General features: G+C 39.6%; 1 protein-coding gene across 6 annotated transcripts in view; it reads right to left on the bottom strand.

Annotated features, from left to right (window-relative positions):
• The window catches only part of MRTFA (myocardin related transcription factor A), a 200,644-nt gene that overhangs the window by 98,299 nt on the left and 81,736 nt on the right, over positions 1 to 20,609 (bottom strand). The window contains exon 1 of one of the 6 annotated variants that reach the window (XM_032644749.1): positions 7,368 to 7,604. The exons of the other annotated variants lie outside the window; for them this stretch is intronic. Within the exon in view, the coding sequence (XP_032500640.1) occupies positions 7,368 to 7,413 (46 nt within the window). The 5' untranslated portion in view covers positions 7,414 to 7,604. Of the gene's footprint in view, positions 1 to 7,367; positions 7,605 to 20,609 lie in introns of those variants that run through there. 6 annotated transcript variants of the gene reach the window in all.

The raw sequence follows: 20,609 nt of genomic DNA, 5'->3' as shown, positions 1-20,609 counted from the left end.
CAACAACAAAAACCAAAAACAACCACAAGATCATCAAAAACCATACAGCATTTATTATGTACCAGGAACTGTTATAAGCATTTTACATACATTAAGTTATTTAATACTTACAACTTCTTGGGGTTGGTATTGATATTATTACCTTTTTTTTTTTAAACAGACGAACCAACAGGCACAGAGAGGTTAAGTAATTTGCCTAAGGTCACAGAGCTGGTAGTAGTGGCAGAGTTAAGAAACCTGGGTTCCAAATTCTATGCTCTTGAACACTATACCCCTATTCTTCTCAACCTTTTTGACATCAGGACTCCTTTGCCCTCTTATAGTTACTGATAATTTCAAAGAGCTTTTGTTTATATGAGTTATATCTATTACTACTTATCATATAAGAAATTAAAACTGAAAGCATTTAAAATATTTATTTCTTTAAAAAACAGCAATAAACCCACTACATGTTAACATATATCTTTTTATGAAAAAATATAATTATTTTCCAAAACAACAAAAAAAGTGCCATTTTACCATTTTTGCAAATCTCTGTAACATACAACTTACTAAGACAGCTGAATTTTCATACATGATACTGCATTCAATCTGTTGAGATATCATACCAGCATGTAGCTCTGGAAAACTACACAGTACACCCATGAGTGGACAATAGTAAAAAAAGGCAAATAACACCTCAGTAGAAATATATAAAGAGCTTCCATCTCACATCCACTGGAAAGGTCTCAGGGATGCCCAGAGGTCCCCAGACCACACCTTGAAAACCACTGCACTAGTTACTGCAGTGCATGCTACACAGAATAGTTGAAAGGCATGTCCTCAGGAACATACCTGCCTAAAACATATTCCAAAAACATATCCCAAATTTTTTTGTAAATCATTTACTCAACAATTATTATTAAGTGCATACTATGCATCAGGTACCCTTACAGGCACTGGAAACACAGCAGAAAAACAAAAGAGAAAAATCCCCTACTTTGGGGTATTTATTTTCTTGTAGGGAAAGACAGCAGTAGCCAATAAACAAATAAATCACATATAGTCAGTCCTGCATATCCACAGGCTCTGCATCCACGGATTCAACCAAATACAGATTGAAAATATTTGGGGAAAAAAATTTCCAGAAAGTTCCAAAAAGCAAAACTTTAATTTGCTGCGCAGGCAACTATTTACACAACATTTACATTGTATTAGGTATTATAAGTAATCTAGAGATGATTCAAAATATACGGGAGGATGTGCATAGGTTATATGCAAATACTACACCATTTTATAAAAGGGACTTGAGTGTCCATGAATTGTGGTATTGGGGGTGGGGAGTGGGCTGGAACCAAGTTGTCCCTTGGTTTCCCCACAGAAACCAAGGGACAACTGTATTCTGTCAGATGGTAAGTGGTATGAAGAAAAATAAAAGCAGAATTTTAAAAAGCAGGATGGTCAGAGAAGGCCTAACTGAGAAAGTGAAATTGGAACAAAGATCTGAAGGAGGTGAGGGAGCAGGCCATGAGGCTACCCAGCAAGGAGTGCTCAAGCAGAAAGAATACCAAGTAGGAAAGCCCTGAAACAGGAGCACAGCCTAAGGTGTGCAGGGTCAGCTGAGAGGCCAGCACGGCTGGGGCAGAATAAGCAAGGGAAGACGGGGAGTGTAGTCTGAGAGTTACAGGGCTGGGGCCTTGTAAGGACTTGGGCTTTTTCTGTGAATAAGAACCAGTGGCAGGTTCTCAGTGAGGAGGGATACGATCTGACTTTTCATTCTAAATGGAACATATAAGTAAGTAGTGTTTCAAGTAAAAAACCTAAATTTAAACATATATTCCATCTCTTACTGTGTGTCTTGAAGCCTCTCTAAGCCTCAGTTTCCTACCCTACAAAATGTGAAGGTACAGATACCTTAAAATTGTTGGGAAGATCAAATAAGATAATATACATAAAAACACTTTAGAAGTATGATACACTATAAAAATTTCACTACTGAGTTTATTTTCACTATGTAATTGCCACAGATTCCTCTTTTCTAGGCCCTCTGTACTCTCACTAGACTGCTGCCACCACCCCATTTATGTGGCTGCCGTGAGATTAAGGATGCCCTAGACCCCTAACAACATGAGCTCAGCCTGATACTGCCCTTTAGCTTGTTGAGAGCAAGGCAGAGAACGTTGTTTTCTGTTGTTGATGGCAGAGCGGGAGGTTTTTAATTTTTTTCCCCCTTGTTATTATAAAGAAAATCCTTTCAAAAATAAGGCATGTGGTAATCATAAAAGTGAAGTTCCAAAAAAAACAAGACTGTATGAGACTCATCTTTATTTAATTTGGCACTGTTTTAATAAAGCTAAAACTGTGGTTCATGGTCTTGACAGCTTGCCTCATCCAAAAGGAAACAAAAGGGAAGAAAAAAAGATAGAGACAGACAGACGAATTCAAATTCCTTTGATCTAGGTCCTAACTCTAAGGGGACCCCAGATAAATTAATAAGTCAGAGAAAGGGCAGTAAGACACAATCCAGAATACTGATGACAACATCTGTTTATCTGCCTACCTGTCTTCTGAGATCATCATCAAGGTATGAGATCAGCACTCAGGCCAGAGAAGGCAGGGCAAGATGGAGGTCCACCAGGGAACCAGGGAACCACAAGGCCTGTAGCATCTGACTCCACTTCCCAGGGGCAGGAGGTAGACACCCAGGCACTGGTTTTTATCTCTACCTCTTAAGATGTGAGTCACTCTGGGTAGTGGGAGAAACCTGCAAGGGAAAACCCAAAGAAACCAAGATCTCTGGGGGAAATTATAAACAATCTCATACATCAAAGGTCTCTGATGGTTTCCTTGTAAGTATGTTATAGCAGAAAGAGCATTGTCATGGGAGTAAGGAAATGAATTCTCCTTCCATCTCTTCCACCAATTAATCATGTGACTTCAGGAAATTAACTAACCTCAAAGAGCCAAATTCCTCATCTTAAATAAAGGAGAGGACAAGAAAATACCTAAGGTTTCCTTCAAGCTCTAAAATTTCTTGAACATAAACAAGAACATATTTTTAAAAGCCCATATTAATATTTAGAGTATTAGTAGATCCAAAAGGTAGTTATTGCTGAAGGTTCTGGAGTTTTTCACTAGCGCTATAGACCCCTGAGTGATGTGAACCCAAACAGGGGGCCCTTCCTTAAAGAATTAATGTATCACCTAAAAGGGCAAAAGTTGTCTGCCCACCATCTTCCTTTAACTTTATTTTTATGAATTACTCCTCCACTCTCTCTAACCCATACTATTATAAAATATACAGGTCAGAGGCAAACTGTAATGATTAGGGAACCAGAAGTTAAATAAATATGCAAGAATTAAGTATACAGACATCAAGGAATGAAAGAGTAAATGGACCGAGGAAACACTTTTATATGGTAGTATGTATGGGGTACACACATAAAAAATTTTAAAGGTATATACAGTTAAAAGCAAAACTAACAAAGCAGTTTTCTAAGGGACAAATCGAAGAGGGTAATTAGAGGACTTTAGTGTACACTGTGCTGCATTTCTCGGGTTGGATAATGTGTCCATGGGCTTGTGTGTTCTATATACTGTTGTAATATGTACTCTACACGTTCTTTCACAATTATTGGGTATCCCATAATCATAATAAATTTAAAAGAGAACTCCATTCTTTTGTGGAACAAAAAGTCTCTTCTGTCCCAATCCCCCAGCTCTCCATCCCTTCTCCCTAAGGCAGTCACTGTTGCCAGTTTCTTACAGTCCTTCCAAAGATATCCTACACAAGACAAGAGTGGGGAGGGGGGATGTAGGGTGCGGATGGAGTCTGTGTGTGTGCATGGGTGGGTGGGAGTGCAGAGATATGCGCACAAGAGAGACGGAAAAAACAAACCGACTCCCTAACCGTGCCTCATCCAGATCAGGTGTGTATCCTGTGACCAAACATACCTAGGAAACTGCTTCAATCCTTTTCTCTACAAAGGAACTATGATCCACTGTTGTACAGTTATAAACTAGTAAGAAGACTGCACTGGCTGGATGCAGGGACAGGGCCTGCCTGGTCAAAGCCTTACATATTAGCTGTCAAGGGCTGAGCCCTGGCATTCCTTGGTTCTAAAACATACCAGAGTCAGTGCTGTGCCCCAATATTCCCTTGGTCTTAGCTTCAGAAATCCCAAATGTCCATCTCAGATAATTAGTTTTCTAATCACAATGATCTAGATAGGTTTCCATAGGGGTGATAGGTGCTTTAATCCTCTGTGACTTGATCAGAACACTTGGATTTAGCAGTACACATCGCAGGAAGAGAGTGCACACTGCACATCCTGAGATGCGAAAGAACTTCAGTTTTGAAAGCTGTGCTTTCAACAGCACACGCTTAGGGCAAGGCCTGGCTAAGATACAGGATGATAGTTAGAGGATTCATGTCTTAATACAACAACAGATCTTAAAATACTTTCATAAAATCTTGATTTAGGACACTTATGCCAATTTATTAGGGTAAGTATGCCAAACCAGATTTCTTCATTCATTAAAAAAATAAAATACATGGGGCTTCCCTGGTGGCGCAGTGGTTAAGAATCTGCCTGCCAATGCAGGGACACGGGTTCGAGCCCTGGTCCGGGAAGATCCCACATGCCACGGAGCAACTAAGCCCGTGTGTCACAACTACTGAGCCTGCGCTCTAGAGCCCGCGAGCCACAACTACTGAGCCCACGTGCCACAACTACTGAACCCGCATGCCACAACTACTGAAGCCCACGCGCCTAGAGCTCGTGCTCTGCAACAAGAGAGGCCACCGCAATGAGAAGCCCGCGCACCGCCACGAAGAGTAGCCCCCACTCGCTGCAACTAAAGGAAGCCCGCATACAGCAACGAAGACCCAACGCAGACGTACATACATATATACATACATAAAAAGAAAATACATACTGAGTGTCTACCACGTGCCAATGTCAGGAGTCAATATATGGATGGATATATAGCCTTTGAGAAGCTAATAATCTAATTAGGAAGACATGAAAAATGATAATTAATCTACATTGTAAAGGTGGTGCTGCAGGAACAGAGAGAAGGAAGGGCTGACTCTGTTGAGAGAGGTTTCCCAGAAAGGCACCATCTGTACTGGATCTCAAAGGGTCAGAAAGAGACCACCAGCAGTGGGGAGGATGAAAGTCTCCTCATGCAAGTATGCCTCACCAAAAATCTCCAAGCTTCAAATACTAAATGAAAACACAATGTATCCTGGAACTTTGCCGTAACATTCAGTATCTTAAAGTTTAATTTAGGGTGAAAACCTTATATCTTGAATCTTGTCAAAGGAGTTTCATTACTTTAAACATTTCATTAAATAGTAGTTTCACCTATAAAGCACATATTCATGGAAATCCAAATACTTTATTGCTGGAAAACCTACAGCTCACATAGTCTAAATGTCTTGACTTTATAGAAAGAATGATAGGCTTCTTTTTTTTAATTAAAGCTTCATAAGAGATGCTTTTTCATTTCCTATCATAGATACATCTATTATTTACTATTACAATCCAGTATAATGGTTACAGCTTCAGAAGAAAACAGTAACAATTTTACAAAGCAACACAGTACTAAGGTTTTTGAACATTTAGGAACCACAAGTACTACAGCAATCAGTTTGCTATTACTCCTTTCTATACCCAGTTTCCCTTTTATGAACATATGCAAAAGAAAAAGGTCCACATACATGCTATTCTCTGCAGACCTTTCATTCTACCTGTATCCAATACCCCTGTCAATTTCATCCATACTTGTCTTACATACTATTATCCTTTAAAAGTTTTATGAAGTAGCTGGTCCAACAGATGGGTGGCTAGCCCTACCCAACATATGTCACAGGAAAAACAGCTCTTAGGCAAGACAAGAAAATATTAAGTAAGTCCCTTTCCCTTATCCAGCTAGGAACAGTGAGATCCCAGCTCAGAAAAAAGCAATCTTTTAACCTTTATTAAGAAAAGTTACTGGACTGAGATCATCTGTAAGTAACAAGATGATCAAAGAAGGGAGAGAGAGTCCAAATGCTAACTTCTACTTCCTAAAATAAAATATGTACTTGCCCACATACAGCAGAGAACTAGGATACAGAACAGGGAAAAAAAAAAAAAAATCTGAGTCATTTTAACTGGGAACTATTTCATCAAAGACAGATGGGAAACATTCAGATAAGCATACTATCTTGTTTAGAACACAAAGCTCAAAAGATCTGTGGGAAGAAAAGGAAAGGAACCTGGAATGCAGAGCATACATCAACAGAAAGACTCAACTAATAAACGACTCATCGTGATCTTATTTGTAAAACCAGAAAAAACAGAACAGTAGCAATATCTTTCCTTTTTGTCCATACCCTGTCCATAAAGTGTAATGTGATAGCATCTGATTGTGTCTTCAGATGGATATCTGTGTCTTTCAACATACTATCTAAGCGCTCCCCGAGGAGAACAGTGAGACCAGTTCTGCCTGAGACAGCATCTGCCAGCACCAAGGAGTCTAATTTTCCTTTGAGTGAAGGCCAGTGGATGGGAAGAGGTCCCCAAATGCCACTTGTATGAATCTTTCAAGATATTCTCTGAAACAGGAAAACACTACAGAATACATTTTAGTAGAAGTCTAAAAATAACAAAAGAACATTCCCTATTTTTAGATATCTAACTTACAAGTTTAAGAACACTAAAAGAAATCATTAAAAACAAACTGGGATTTTTAAAATGCTTTAAAAGATACTTTTAAATTGGGAAAACTGTTAAGAGATAGAATTTCAAAAATCCTGCATTCCTTCTGTTGACTGGCTGCCTCCTTGCTCAAACTTCCTCATCTCCAAAACTTAAGAGTCCCAATCCTACATGTTATCAAGAGGATTTCCAAAGAACCAGAAGATGATACAAATAAAAGATTTACCACAAAAGAGAAAAACAGCTAAGGAAAAATTTTAAGACACGCTTTCACAAAGAGCCATTTAAAGAAGAGTGTAGATTAGTGATTAAAGACAGTACTGTATAAAACAGCAAAAGCAATCTAATTATCCCTCATTAAAAGCAGCACCACAGACAATAACAAAATACTTGATTAAAGAAGACAAGTCGTTTTTTCTCACATGTCTCCTCACTGAACAATCTTAAGATCGGTAAGCATCTAATTCAAAGCTATGTCTGAAGATCTAGAATTTGCAATCAGGAAAAAATTATTAATATTTTTTACAATAAAATCCTGAAAATGCAGTACATTTACTGGACAATTTATATTTACCCTCCCTCTATCTTCCTCCCCATCTCCATCCAACCCTAGTACAAATATGCCCAATGTTTTTTAAGAAAGCTATGGCAAATAGGATTTGCAGGCAATACGGGAATTACCGGACTGTACAGCCATCATTAACATCTCAGGTTCCAGTAGCGTCATGACAGGTTCTTCTCAAAAACAAGAGCCCACAAATATAATAAAAAAACCTCAAAGTCGCAGAAGAAAGATGTTGTCTTCGGAGGCTACTGAAGCTTTCATAAATTCAGTCTCATGCCTTATGCTCAGATCAGACTGTGAGAACTCACTCCCCTTCTGAGTGCAGTTACCAATTTATCCACCCTTCACACAAGTCAAGATGGCACAGAGTTGATTTACTGCCGACAGGAAACCAAAAAGCACTCAAGTTAAGACATATGAAGTGTGGTTAGAACAGTGAGTGAGCTCCTCCCCTTGCTATTCGTCTCTGGGGGGAGGGGAGAGACAGACAGAAAGACCTTCAGAAAAGAGATCAACTGCTTTTTTCCCCCTCTCTTTTAAGAAGAGAAGACGAGTGTTTTGTTCAAAACCTTACTATAAGGGACTCTGCTGCTAATGCAGTTCAGAGCAACAGATTAAACATAATCCAAACAGCTCAATCCTGTGAAAGACACAGCCCAATTACTGACCCATTAATGGGAGGTGGGATGGGATCAGGCATATATAAACACATACACACAAATAAATATGTACGGTGAGTTAGTTTTCTGAAAAAGCGTTCTAACGGCTTTTTCATCTGTGGTACTTATAGATAACAGGCTAAGGAAGTTGAATATTTAACTACAGAAGCACAGATATTTTCTCCACTCCCTCTCCAATTAAAATATCTGTTTTAAAAAGTCATCTTGGACTTTCCTGGTGGCGCAGTGGTTGAGAGTCCGCCTGCCGATGCAGGGGACACGGGTTCGTGCCCCGGTCTGGGAAGATCCCACATGCAGCGGAGCGGCTGGGCCCGTGAGCCATGGCCGCTGAGCCTGCGCGTCCAGAGCCTGTGCTCCACAAGGGGAGAGGCCACAGCAGTGAGAGCCCCGCGTACCGCAAAAAAAAAAAAAAAAAAGTCATCTGAATACATTCCGGAGCTATAATCTGTCTTTCAGATCTGCCAAACCCCTAAAAGAGCTCCTTACTTGTGCCTGTGTAAGAAACGGGATCTGTGAATAGACAGCTTACTGATGTTATTGACTTTTCTAAAATGCTTTATGATCTTGCTGGACGTTTGGAACACATAAGAAGACAGTTATAGAAATAAGAATTTCCCTTTCCTCATAAAGAAACTTCAATCCTTTTTCCACTAGCACAGAGCAGGATCTTCTGAATAAAAACGAACAAGAGGCATTTTAATCTTTCATCACAAAAACAAAAAGAAACTAAAATCTTTTCAAATTACAGCAATTTCCATTTATCCAAAATTAAAAACTCATTTCTTCCCTTCACAGTACTTTTTACTGATATTCATAATAAGGATATTAAGATGCCTTTCAGCATATCTGATTGACTTTCTTTTTTGGGGGGGGGCTACGTTGGGTCTTCGTTGCTGTGCGCGGGCTTTCTCTAGTTGCAGTGAGTGGGGGCTACTCTTCGTTGCAGTACGCGGGTTTCTCATTGCAGTGGTTTCTCTTGTTGTGGAGCACGGGCTCTAGGCGTGCCGGCTCAGTAGTTGTGGCACACGGGCTCAGCTGCTCCGTGGCATGTGGGATCTTCCCGGACCAGGGCTCGAACCCATGTCCCCTGCATTGGCAGGCGGATTCTTAACCACTGCGCCAACAGGGAAGTCCCTAATTGACTTTTAAATAGCTGAAAACTAGAAATCCATTTTTGGTATGTTTAGCTAGAATGCCTCGGTTTTTTCTGGGTGACAGCCTGTATCTTGAAAGCCTACTGGGCAAACTCAGCCCAGCAAATGCCTTAATGCTCACGTAGTCACACAAATGATAAATGAAAGTGCTTAGAGGTCTTAAAAGAGAAAGTAGTCTCAGAATGATTGACAGCAATATTCTGTTATTAGAAAAAAGAAAGCAATTCAGATTTGCGGTGGGGGAGATTCTGTGGAGAAGAAAAAACGTCCTTTCTTTCTCACTCCAAGAACATCATGTTTAAAAGAAAAGCCAGAAAAGCTCTATATAGAACTGTGGGAATGACTCAACAGGCAACGGAGTGGCAGCCGGTGTGGGCTAAATGCTGCTCTGAGAAGAGAGAAGCGTTCTCACTGGCCCCTTCTCACAACCAAGCTCACAAACCATCTTATGAAAAACGGGTCAATTCCAACTCTCAGACTACATGATAGTCTGGTCAGAGGTTACCAACTAAAGGAAAAGAATCCCTAAAAGCTTGAGTCATTCCTTTGTCCATATGTGGGCTGGACAATTTGCTGTGTGAGGGTTTTTCAAGTGAAACAAGTTCTCACAGTTCTGTACTTAGAGGAAAATAAATACAAATTATAAGATTCCTGCAAAGAAGATGGTAGGAAGGGCAGAGGGCTGTTCCCCTTCTGCCAAAACTTTTCTGTTTGCTGTAGAAGAGTGCTCGGAATGTCAACTGTCAATATTCCAGCCCGACAGAGATACAGTACTGACAGTCACGTCACGTGGTGGTAGTAACATTAACACATCACATTTCAACTGATTTGTTTACTTTTTCACAGCAACTCCACACCCATTATTTCATCTGCACTTTGGGATAAAAGGAGCTAAATAAAAAGAAAACAATTTTTAAACAGAAATCCAAAAAATTAATCTTAAAAAAGAAAAAAAATAAGCAACATAATCTGCCTACTGCTAGGATTTTGCATTCACCCTGAAGAGTATCAGCACAGCATCAGACTCAATGTGAAAACTGGTTTTAAAACAGGTTTCACAATTCTAAAAGTCTGAACTCCTATGGCAGCTTCAAATCCACTAATTTTTGTGCAAATTAGCAAAATTTCATAGAAAGAGAACTAAAGTAAACTTTGAAAAGGTCTCTGCACACGTGAACATGATTTTCAAGTTGATGGAACCAGGGAAATGAAGGGTAATGATCTTAATTCCCAATAAAATAAAAGCTCTTTTGCTTTTAATCATAACTCTCTAGCTAATTAACAAAAATTTAATATGATCTACAGTCTATTAATCCACTCTAAAGGGACTTAATAACTGCAGTATAGCAATACAGTTTATTCATATAAAGCTTTCCCACCCACCACTGGCTCCCCAAAGGCCTTTAATGTTCATAATCAAGAGGAACTAGACAAGTACTTGTGGAAGAACCTTAAAAATGATCTTTTAGTGAGAAAGGAAATGAACTGAATGGTCAAAAATGAAGAAACAACTACACACATTTGGGGAAAGATTATTCCTCACTAATCATCAAAGAAATACGAACTGAAATGAAAACATTTCAACGATCACATCATCAAAGTCCTTTACAAATAAGACTATCAATGTTAGTAAGTGAAACTGGCACTCCAACAGGGTTGACATAATTGTAAATTGGTGGGCCACTCTGGAATGGAATGGGACAATGTATTTCTCAAGAACCTCAATTGTTAACAAGGCCTACAAAGGCTTGTGTGATCTGGCCCTTAACTATCTACTTATTTCACATCACTTTCTCTCTCTCTCTCCACTGACAGAATGATATTCTTTTAGCTCTTCTGTGCCAAGTTTTCCCCAGTGAACCCTTGCCTGTCCCAGACCCCTTTCCCCACCTCCTCCTCTCCCCAGTCTGAACACAGGCTATGCCCTCTTTGCTTTGTTGAGCCAAGCGCTTACTACTTGTGCTTTGGCTATCAGCCTAAACATCTCTCCCTCCTTGACCAACCTCCCCGCCTCCCCACACACCTAAATTAGAACCATCACAGTGAGATTTGCTAATCTGTTTAACACCTTGTGCTTTTCTTTCCCCCTAAGCACTTACCAAAATTTGTAACTATGAATTGGCTTGTGTAACTCTTTGTTTAATCTTTCTGTCTTTCACTAACTGTAAACTCCATGACAATGAGAACCTTATCTGTCTTGTTCCTGACTGTCTCTCCAATACTTGGCATACAGATGGTGCTCAACAGTCACTGAATAAATGTTTTCAATGCTAAAACGGTCAAATTCTTTAAGCCAATATTTTCACTTCTGAGGACCTCAATAACCTAAAATGCAGAAGAAAAGTCTTTTAAAATGTTCATCCAAATATTAGTGTGAGTGTGAAAAACAGAAAATGATTCAAATGTCCAATCAGTGGGGAAATGAAATAAGTGATGGCACAGAATGGAAGTTCTACACATATTAAAAGGCTACTTATAAGAAGCATTTCAACGACTAAAAAATCTTAAGCTCCAGTGCTAAGTGAAAAAAAGCAGGACACATAATTGAGTCTATAGTATTAGCTCAGTTATTTTTAAAACATACACTTGGAAGAAAACTAGCGGGAAATAAACCATGTGCTAGTAAGAATTTTCTCTGGGAGAGGGAAGTTATTTGTGTGTATGTTGTTTGTTTTTTGTTTGTTTGTTTGTTTAAGAGGGAGATTCTATCTGGTATCTGTTCTCCAGGAGCCTAGCACAACATCTGATGAATACTCAAGAATGGGAAATTGATTCTCTCTCAGTACTGAGATGAAATAGGTTATGAAATTCTCTACATCACATTTTAACCAGAATTGCTCAATGAACTAGCATGCTTAAGATTTGGGCATTTTCACATTGGCTAATCTAAAAAACCCTTGACAACCAGGCTTCCTGAGGAACGTAAGTAACAAATCTTTCCTTTCCCCAAGAAAATAATGTAATTTGGATCAGAAACTGCCCACTCAAAATTTTTACTTCTCCCAGCAGTTAATTAGTACCTCCTGTGCAACACTAAAGCATGAAAGGATACAGTGTACTCTTACAGGAAAAAAAATACATTATCTGCCCTTTCTTCCACAGGCTACACATATGGAAAACAAATGAGTACTTCCCAAATTTTACACAAAGGAGAAAAACCTATGAAAGGGGAATGAGTTATGTCGAAGTGAACATTCTGTCCTGTTCATTTCTCTTTACATAATTCTTCCCATCCCACCCAGCAAAGCAGATAACAGACACATACAAATTGCATCTGTTATTTCTTCAGAAAAATATTTGGGACCAGCAACAACAGTTAGAAAGCGAAAAAAGTTTAAAAGATACCATAACAGCATTAAAACTTATGAAACCTCTGAAAATGAATCTAACAAAAGATATGTAAAACCACCACATAGAAAATTATAAAACCTCACTGGGAGATTTAGAAAATCTAAAAAAATGGAGAGGAAATTCCCTGGTGGTCCAGTGGTTAAGACTCTGTGTTTCCAGCACAGGGGGCAGGGGTTCAACCCCTGGTCAGAGAACTAAGATCCCACAAGCTGTGGGGTATGGCCAAATAATAATAAGTTCTTAAATAAATGGAGAAAAATACCACATTTGTAGCACAATATTCTAAAGATGCTCATTCTCTCCAAATTGGTTTATAGATTTATTCCAATCAAAATCCCACAGTGATTTTAAAATTAATATGGAAATGCAAAGGGCCAAGAATAAGCCAAGAAAAAGACTCTTGGAAAAAGATGGGAAGACTGACTTCTCCCATAGAACAGGACTAACTACTGTTACCATAATCAAGACTGAGGTATTGGTACAAGCACAGACACACAGACCAGTGGAAACAAACAGGAGCTCAGAAACACACTCACACATAGGGCAAGTCCCTGATACATGAAAGGAGCTCTGCTGATCAGTGGGGAAGAAGATTATTTTCAATAAATAAGAATCCGGGACTTGCCTGGTGGCACAGTAGTTAAGAATCTCCCTGCCAATGCAAGGGACACGGGTTCGAGCCCTGGTCCGGGAAGATCCCACATGCCGCGGAGCAACTAAGCCCGTGCGCCACGACTGAGCCTGTGCTCTAGAGCCCACGAGCCATAACTACTGAGCCCGCGTGCCACAACTACTGAAGCCCGCGTGCCTAGAGCCTGTGCTCCACAACGAGAAGCCACCGCAGTGAGAAGCCCGCACACCACCACAAAGAGTAGCTCCGGCTCGCAGCAACTGGAGAAAGCCCACATGAAGCAATGAAGACCCAACACAGACACAAATAAATAAATAAATAAATTTTAAAAAATAAGTAAATAAGACTCCATTTGGAAAAAAACATCCGGTTGGGCCTTACCTTACCCCCATACAAAAAATTAAGATACAAAACTAACTAATTAGAAATCCTTAATTAAAAGATACCATAAAGAGAATGAGAAAGATAAATCACAGAGTGTGAGAAGGTACCTGTAACACATTTAAGCAACAACAAACTAGTATTCAGAATATGTCAAAGAACTCCTATTAGCTCTTTAGTAGAAAAAATAGGCAAAAAATGTCACTAGGCATTTCACAAAAGAAATCCAAATGGCTAGTACGTATAAGAAGAGATGTTTAACCTCATTAGAAAACAGTAAAATGAAAATCAAGAACATCATAAGATACCTTCACATAACCAACAGAGTAGTAAATATTAAAAATCCAACAATTCCAAGTGTTGGTAAGGATATGGAGCAGTGGGAACTTCCATAAACTGCTGGAGGGTATATAAACTGGTACAACCACTTTGGAAAAGAATTTAATCTTACCTAGTAATTTTGTGTTACTATATATATGTATAGGAATTTCCATTCCTATGTATATATGCATGTACCCATGCACCAGGATACATAAAGAACATTCACAGCAACATTGTAATAGCCTAACCCTGGAAACTACCCAAATGTTCACCAGAAGAATGGATTTTTTAAAATTATGATTTTCCATGGGATCATTCACTATACAGTAATGAAAATGAATAAACTAAAGCCGTATGCATAAATGAATAGCACATGTACTGAACAAAAGAAGAATATAGAATCATTCCGTTCATATAAACTTCAACTAAACTACATTGTTTAGGAATATATTTGTAGTAGGTAAAACAAATGATTTTCAAGAAGTCAGAATAGTGGTTACTCCTATGAAGAAGAGACGGTGCTGTAATCAAAGAGCATGTGGGAGGCTTCCTTGGGGTTTATAATGAGCTATTGTTGAGCTGAGTAGTGGTTACACAGCTCTTTGCTTTACGGCTATTCTGTAAACTATCATGATTTATGCACTTTTCTGTATGTATGTTATTATCCTCCCCCACCCCCCCAAAAAAGAAAAAAAGACATGAATGGTAAAATATGTATCACCAATCTAATACTATGGGGGGGGCAATTAGTGTAAGAAGCTTTTTCAGCTATGTAGATCTAATTTCAAATGTTCTGTCCCATTCTTCTCTAAGTATATTCATATCTGTTGGATCATCAATAATTTGTGATTCAGAAGTAAATGTTCCTACAGGTGTAGATAAAAGTAATTTCTTGTGGGTGATATTTCAAGTTTTTATTTACTCAATCCTTGGTGGGTTGGAGAAAAGTACTTTCTCAATAATGAGAATGCAAAATACAAAAATTCAAGTCCTACAAAGTTCTCATTGGCTTTAAGAAACAAACATGGATTTGTTAACTAGAACACAAGAAGTGCAGGAGAGCTATCTAGGGGGTGCTAGGGGGACCAAGCAGGAAAAAGGAAAGGTAAATCTCACCAGTTTTAAAAATTTTGCCTCCTATCAACCTCTATCTACGACCCCCCAAATTATCCCCCATAAACAGATGACTAGTCCCAAATTTAGTCTGTAGTACCTAAAGTGGGAAAGAAAAACAAAGAAATTTGGTATTGATTAGCTCTTATAAAAGAGCTAATTAATGGTTTGTTCATCAAAGGAACAGGAGAGAAGGCAAAAACTACTAGCTATGGTCCAACTTATTCTTCTGTATACCTTTCAACGTCTTCCTCAGTGCCTCATTTACTGTAGGCACTTTATAAATATCTGCTGAATAATAATTTCCATACTGGTCACAGCAATGAACAGTAGCAGGGCTGTAGGAAGGTACAAATGACTGACCTGAAATAAACGTTTAAAAGTCAAGGATAGGGCTTCCCTGGTGGTGCAGCGGTTGAGAGTCCACCTGTCGATGCAGGGCACGCGGGTTCGTGCCCCGGTCCGGGAGGATCCCACATGCCGCGGAGCGGCTGGGCCCGTGAGCCATGGCCGCTGGGCCTGCGCGTCCGGAGCCTGTGCTCCGCAACGGGAGAGGCCGCAACAGTGAGAGGCCCGGGTACCGCAAAAAAAAAAAAAAAAAAAAAAAAAAAAGTCAAGGATAAAATAAAAGGCCAAGAATACAATGCCCAAAATGCCAGCTTTCTCTTAGAAACATTTATGAACTTGTCATTCATTAAATTATCTAACTTTTGTCTATAATGCCTTCTGAGTAATGCATTCCATGTAATTACTATACACTGTGTCTTAAATCCATAATTCTCAAATGTCAAGAGGCACACCTCTTAGGATATAAGCAAGTCCTCAACTTATAAATGGATTATATTCCAAAAGTTCATTTGTAATTTGATCATTTGGAATATGGAATGTACCTTCCCACATGAAATATGAATTATGGCAAAATTTTCAGGCTTGCCCACAAAAGCCTGTAAGGTAACTGAAATGTAATATATTTGCAATGAGAAAAAGGAGTAAATGGTATTTCAGCTCCCATCCTAGAGGCTCCTGACAATACACCTTATGCAGTCTCAGCCAGTTCTGAAACTCATTCATACTTGAAAGACTTATCAGTTAGTATAAAGAAGGGGTGGATATGTAAGGAAAAGACAGCCAAGGAGCACTGCGCCATTAAAGGAAGAAGCAAAGTAAAACTTGAATTCTCCGTTATGACACATTCATTCAATGTGTGCCAGCTGGCCAAAGGGGATGGGGTTAGATCATCAGAGAGATTTTTCTGGACTTCTCCAAGCCCAGCCTGGAGAGGATCCAAAGGTACATCAATTTTATCTTTTAGACCTAAGCGCTCAGCCTAGAAGAAGACAGACGAGTAATATTTAAAAATACACCTTGAAACGTCTCTGCCAACTTTTTCCAATTAGGCCAATAAAGGTTGGGTTAAGGTACCTCCTCTCAGTAGGGTTCCAACTTGCTCTGTTTAGGAAATAGAGGTATCAGGACCTTGACTGCCTATTGCTCCATAAGGACCCTTGCTCAATCAATGAATTTCCATATAAGATATGCCTCTAAATGAAAGAGATCTGAGAAAAAGTAAAACTTCACTCCACCTTTTCAACACACAGTACACCATCCATGAAAAAGCACCTCGAACCCCAGGATTTATTTTGCTCTAGAACACCACACTTTCCAATTCCATAATCCTCTTGAGGATTTTCCATTTCTGCTCTTACCTTTACCTCCCTACTAATAACCATGCAAAGCAGACCCAGTGTAAAATATAACAATGATTTTCTTACCAGTACATCCAGCCTTTTTCTCCTTTTCATAGGAAGAAGCACCATTAAGGTGCACAAACAGAAGACCCAGTTATGGCCAGGAAAGCAATGCAACTAGATACTAACAACATGCCCCTGTCCAGACATTCACCTGCTGGCTGCTGGATGGAACAAAAAAGAAAACACTAAGACGTTTCACCAGGGAAACAGCTACTCTGCAACTTCCTAGTTTTCTTAACTTGATCAATAATTCCTATTTTCTCCCTAAAACAACAGAATCTGATTTTGACAGTTATTTTAATGATTTCTGCTAAGCAATTAGTATTTTTGGCCATTGACATACATTCTACCATATAAAGTATTTTTCTGTAGTCATCAAACTTCTTATAGATTATTTCTTTATTAAGCCCCTCCCCTCCCCTTCAGCATTATTCTAATACCAGTATTTCACCACTGTTTCCTTTCTAATGTTGAATAAAATTTCAATTCGGGGGGTTATTTTCGCCTGCCAAAATGGTAATTATGCTGTACAGACTGTTATGTTTGTCTGTCAGTTTCAAGTATCCACATTCTCTTATAAGCAAGGTCACTATTAATCAATTTAGGGCTCCTGGCAGTTAGGAAACCATTCTAGCAACTGAAGAGGTTGGCTCTGACATAGCTTAAACTAACAGAGATAGATGATCTAGATCAGAAGTTTTCAACTTGTGCTCTTTCAAGAGCTGCCTGAGGGGCAGGATGCCAGGTAAGTGGGGTTCTGCCTCCTCCATACAGATTCCAGTCAACTGGAGCAGCCGTTTTACACACTAGACTTATACATAAAATTTCAAATTTATAGAGATCTTCAATTTTAAAAAAGTAGTTAAAACTTCTGGTCTAGGACTTCCCTGGCGGCACAGTGGTTAAGAATCCACCTGCCAATGCATGGGACACGGGTTCAATCCCTGGTCCGGGAAGATCCCACATGCCACGGAGCAACTAAGCCCGTGTGCCACAACTACTGAGCCTGTGCCCCACAACTACTGAAGCCCACACGCCCTAGAGCCCACGAGCCGCAACTACTGAAGCCCGTGCGCCTAGAGCCCATGCTCTGCAGCAAGAGAAGCCACCTCAGTGAGAAGCCTGTGCACCGCAATGAAGAGTAGCCCCCACTCACTGCAACTAGAGAAAGCCCGCGTGCAGCAACGAAGACCCAACGCAGCCATAAATAAATAAATAAATTTTAAAAATAAATGAATAAAAATTTTAAAATTTTTAAAAATACAGACTCTCAGTCCTCATCCAGATCTAGAGAATCAGAATCTGCATTTAACAAGCACCCTTGCTGATTGATTAGCACATTAGTTTCTGGCTAGGCACTAAGGATACCACAATAAATAAGACAGACATAATCCCTGCTTTCACAAAGCTTCTCATCTAGTCAAATATGATAACAAATAAGTAGATAATTATGCACAGGGTGCTTAGGAAGAACACAAAGGGCAAACCCCTAACCTAAGCTGGGAGTCTAAGGAAGAAGTCCTGAAGGAAGCAGCACCTTACCCTGGTTCTTTTTTTTTTTTTTAAATATTTATTTACGTTTTTGGCTGTGCTGGGGTCTTAGCTGAGGCACGTGAGATCTTCATTGCAGCACACGGGATATTTAGTTGCGGCACGCAGGATCTTTAGTTGCAGCATGAGAACTCTTAGTTGTGGCATGCAAACTCTTAGTTGAGGCATGTGGGATCTGGCTCCCTCACCAGGGATCAAACCCAGGTCGCATGCACTGGGAGTGTGGAGCCTTAGCCACTGGACCAGCAGGGAAGCCCTTACCCTGGTTCTTGACTAGAAAGAAACATTAGCCAGAAGAAGAGGATGAAGGCCATTCCAGGAAGAAAAAAACAGGACATGAAGTGGAACTGAGATGTGGAAATGTCTCTTGTGGGAAATCCCAAATATTTTATTGTGAGCGGGAAGAGATGAGAGGCAGGGCAGAAACTGGCTATGAAGGTTTGCCAAGATGAGGAGCATAAAGGGAGGAAATGGGGAACCGCTAACTGATTTCAAGCAGGAGAGCAGTAGCCTCATTTATGGTTTAGAAAGATCATCCCATTGGCAATAGGGACAAGATGAGAAACAAGGAGAGAGCAGTTAGAAGGCCATTCTTGCAGTAATCCAAGTATGACATTATTAAGAGTCTGATCCAGGCTTCCCTGGTGGCGCAGTGGTTGAGAGTCCACCTGCCGATGCAGGGGACGCAGGTTTGTGCCCCGGTCCGGGAAGATCCCACATGCCGCGGAGCGGCTGGGCCCATGAGCCATGGCTGCTGAACCTGCGCGTCTGGAGCCTGTGCTCCACAACGGGAGAGGCCACAACAGTGAGAGGCCCGCATAACGCAAAAAAAAAAAAAAAAAGAGTCTGAACTAAGTGGCAGCTGTAAAGATGGCAAGAAAAGAATGAATTCAGTAGATATGATCACTGTGGAATTTACAAAAATTGGTGACTGGTGGCTGGGAGGAAAGATAAAGGAGATAGAAAGGAAATGGAGTAAAAAATTACTTCTAAAAATAGCATGTTATAATCTTTCTGGAGGACAATTTGGAAATAATGACTTCAAAAAATTAAAAACTTCATACCCAAACACGTTACTTTTGTGACCAGAAGGACACGATGTTCTTTATGTCCTTATCTTTTTATCCATTTCTGGGAGTTTGTCCTACAGTTACTTGCAAGATTTATATACCAAGATGCTTACTACAGTATTATTTATAACATAAAAAAATAAAAACAAGGTAAAGGTCTCACAGGAGACTGGCTAAATGTTGTATACACACAATACAAATATCAAGCAGAGAAAAAAATGTTTTCTAATATAGCTGAATGATATAGTAAAATCTCATAAAATAATATTACATGAAAATAATTTATACAGAGTATATATGTGTAAAAGTAAACAAATGAATGAACAAATAAAAACTGATAGAAAATATATTAACTGCTGCCATTAGCTATCACTGAACTGTATAATCATGAGGGAATATTCATTTTCTTTTTTCCTATACTTTATCTGATAATAAAACAAATAAAACCCTTAAAGATTTCATTCAGAAAGAAAACAAAACAAAGCAACCCCTTGGTCTGAACATCTGGGTACAAGGTGGTACCAATTTCTACAATGATGAATTCAGTAGGAACAGCGGTAAGATGATGAGTTTAGCTCTGAGCGTACTGAGTCTGTGGCACATCCAGTGAAGGTGTTCAACAGACAGCCAAGCATATGAGTCTGGAGCTCAGGGCAGAGACTTAGCCTGGAAAGATAACATGGAATCAATAGCATATAATAGAGGTTAAAGCCAGAGTTCTGGGGGAAACCATTCAAGGTAAAGATATAGAGTAAGAAGTTAAGGAAGCTCTAGAGCTGAACACTGGAGAGTAATAAAATTTAAGAGGTGAGTAGAGAAAGATAGTAAAAGATCTGAGCAGAGAAGGAAGTGGCTAGAAAGACTGAGTTTTAAAAGCCAGTAAAGAGTAGTGTCACAGATGTCAGTGGAGGAAAAGTTTCAGTCAGAGGGCATGGCCAACCATGTCAAATGCTACAAAGAGGTCAAATAGAATACAGAGTACCTATTTGGTCTACAACAAAAAGAGCACTAATGACTTTGGCAATGGCAGTTTCTGAAGAAAGGTAGGGACAGAGGCCAGAATGCAGTGAAGTCTCTGGAATGTGGGAAAGTAGAGAAACAGTAACTGTAAACTACTCTTTCAGGAGCCTGACTTTAAAGGGAAGGTTAGAGAATTGTTGTTGTTCAAAATGGGGGGGAAAATCAGCTGATTTATATGGCAAAGAGCTGAGACAAAAAAGGCTGAAGATACACCAACACTTCTGCCTCAACAGTAACAGCTGCCTTCTACTCCATTGAGACCATCACAGCTGTCAGCACCAATTTTCTCTACTTCCTGCCCAAGATATGACAGTTTTGCTGTTTGCTGTCTGTCA

The sequence above is a fragment of the Phocoena sinus genome, chromosome 10 (assembly GCF_008692025.1).
Source record: "Phocoena sinus isolate mPhoSin1 chromosome 10, mPhoSin1.pri, whole genome shotgun sequence".
In the NCBI taxonomy this organism is placed as follows: domain Eukaryota; kingdom Metazoa; phylum Chordata; class Mammalia; order Artiodactyla; family Phocoenidae; genus Phocoena; species Phocoena sinus.
This window is presented reverse-complemented; position numbering and strand designations above follow the sequence as displayed.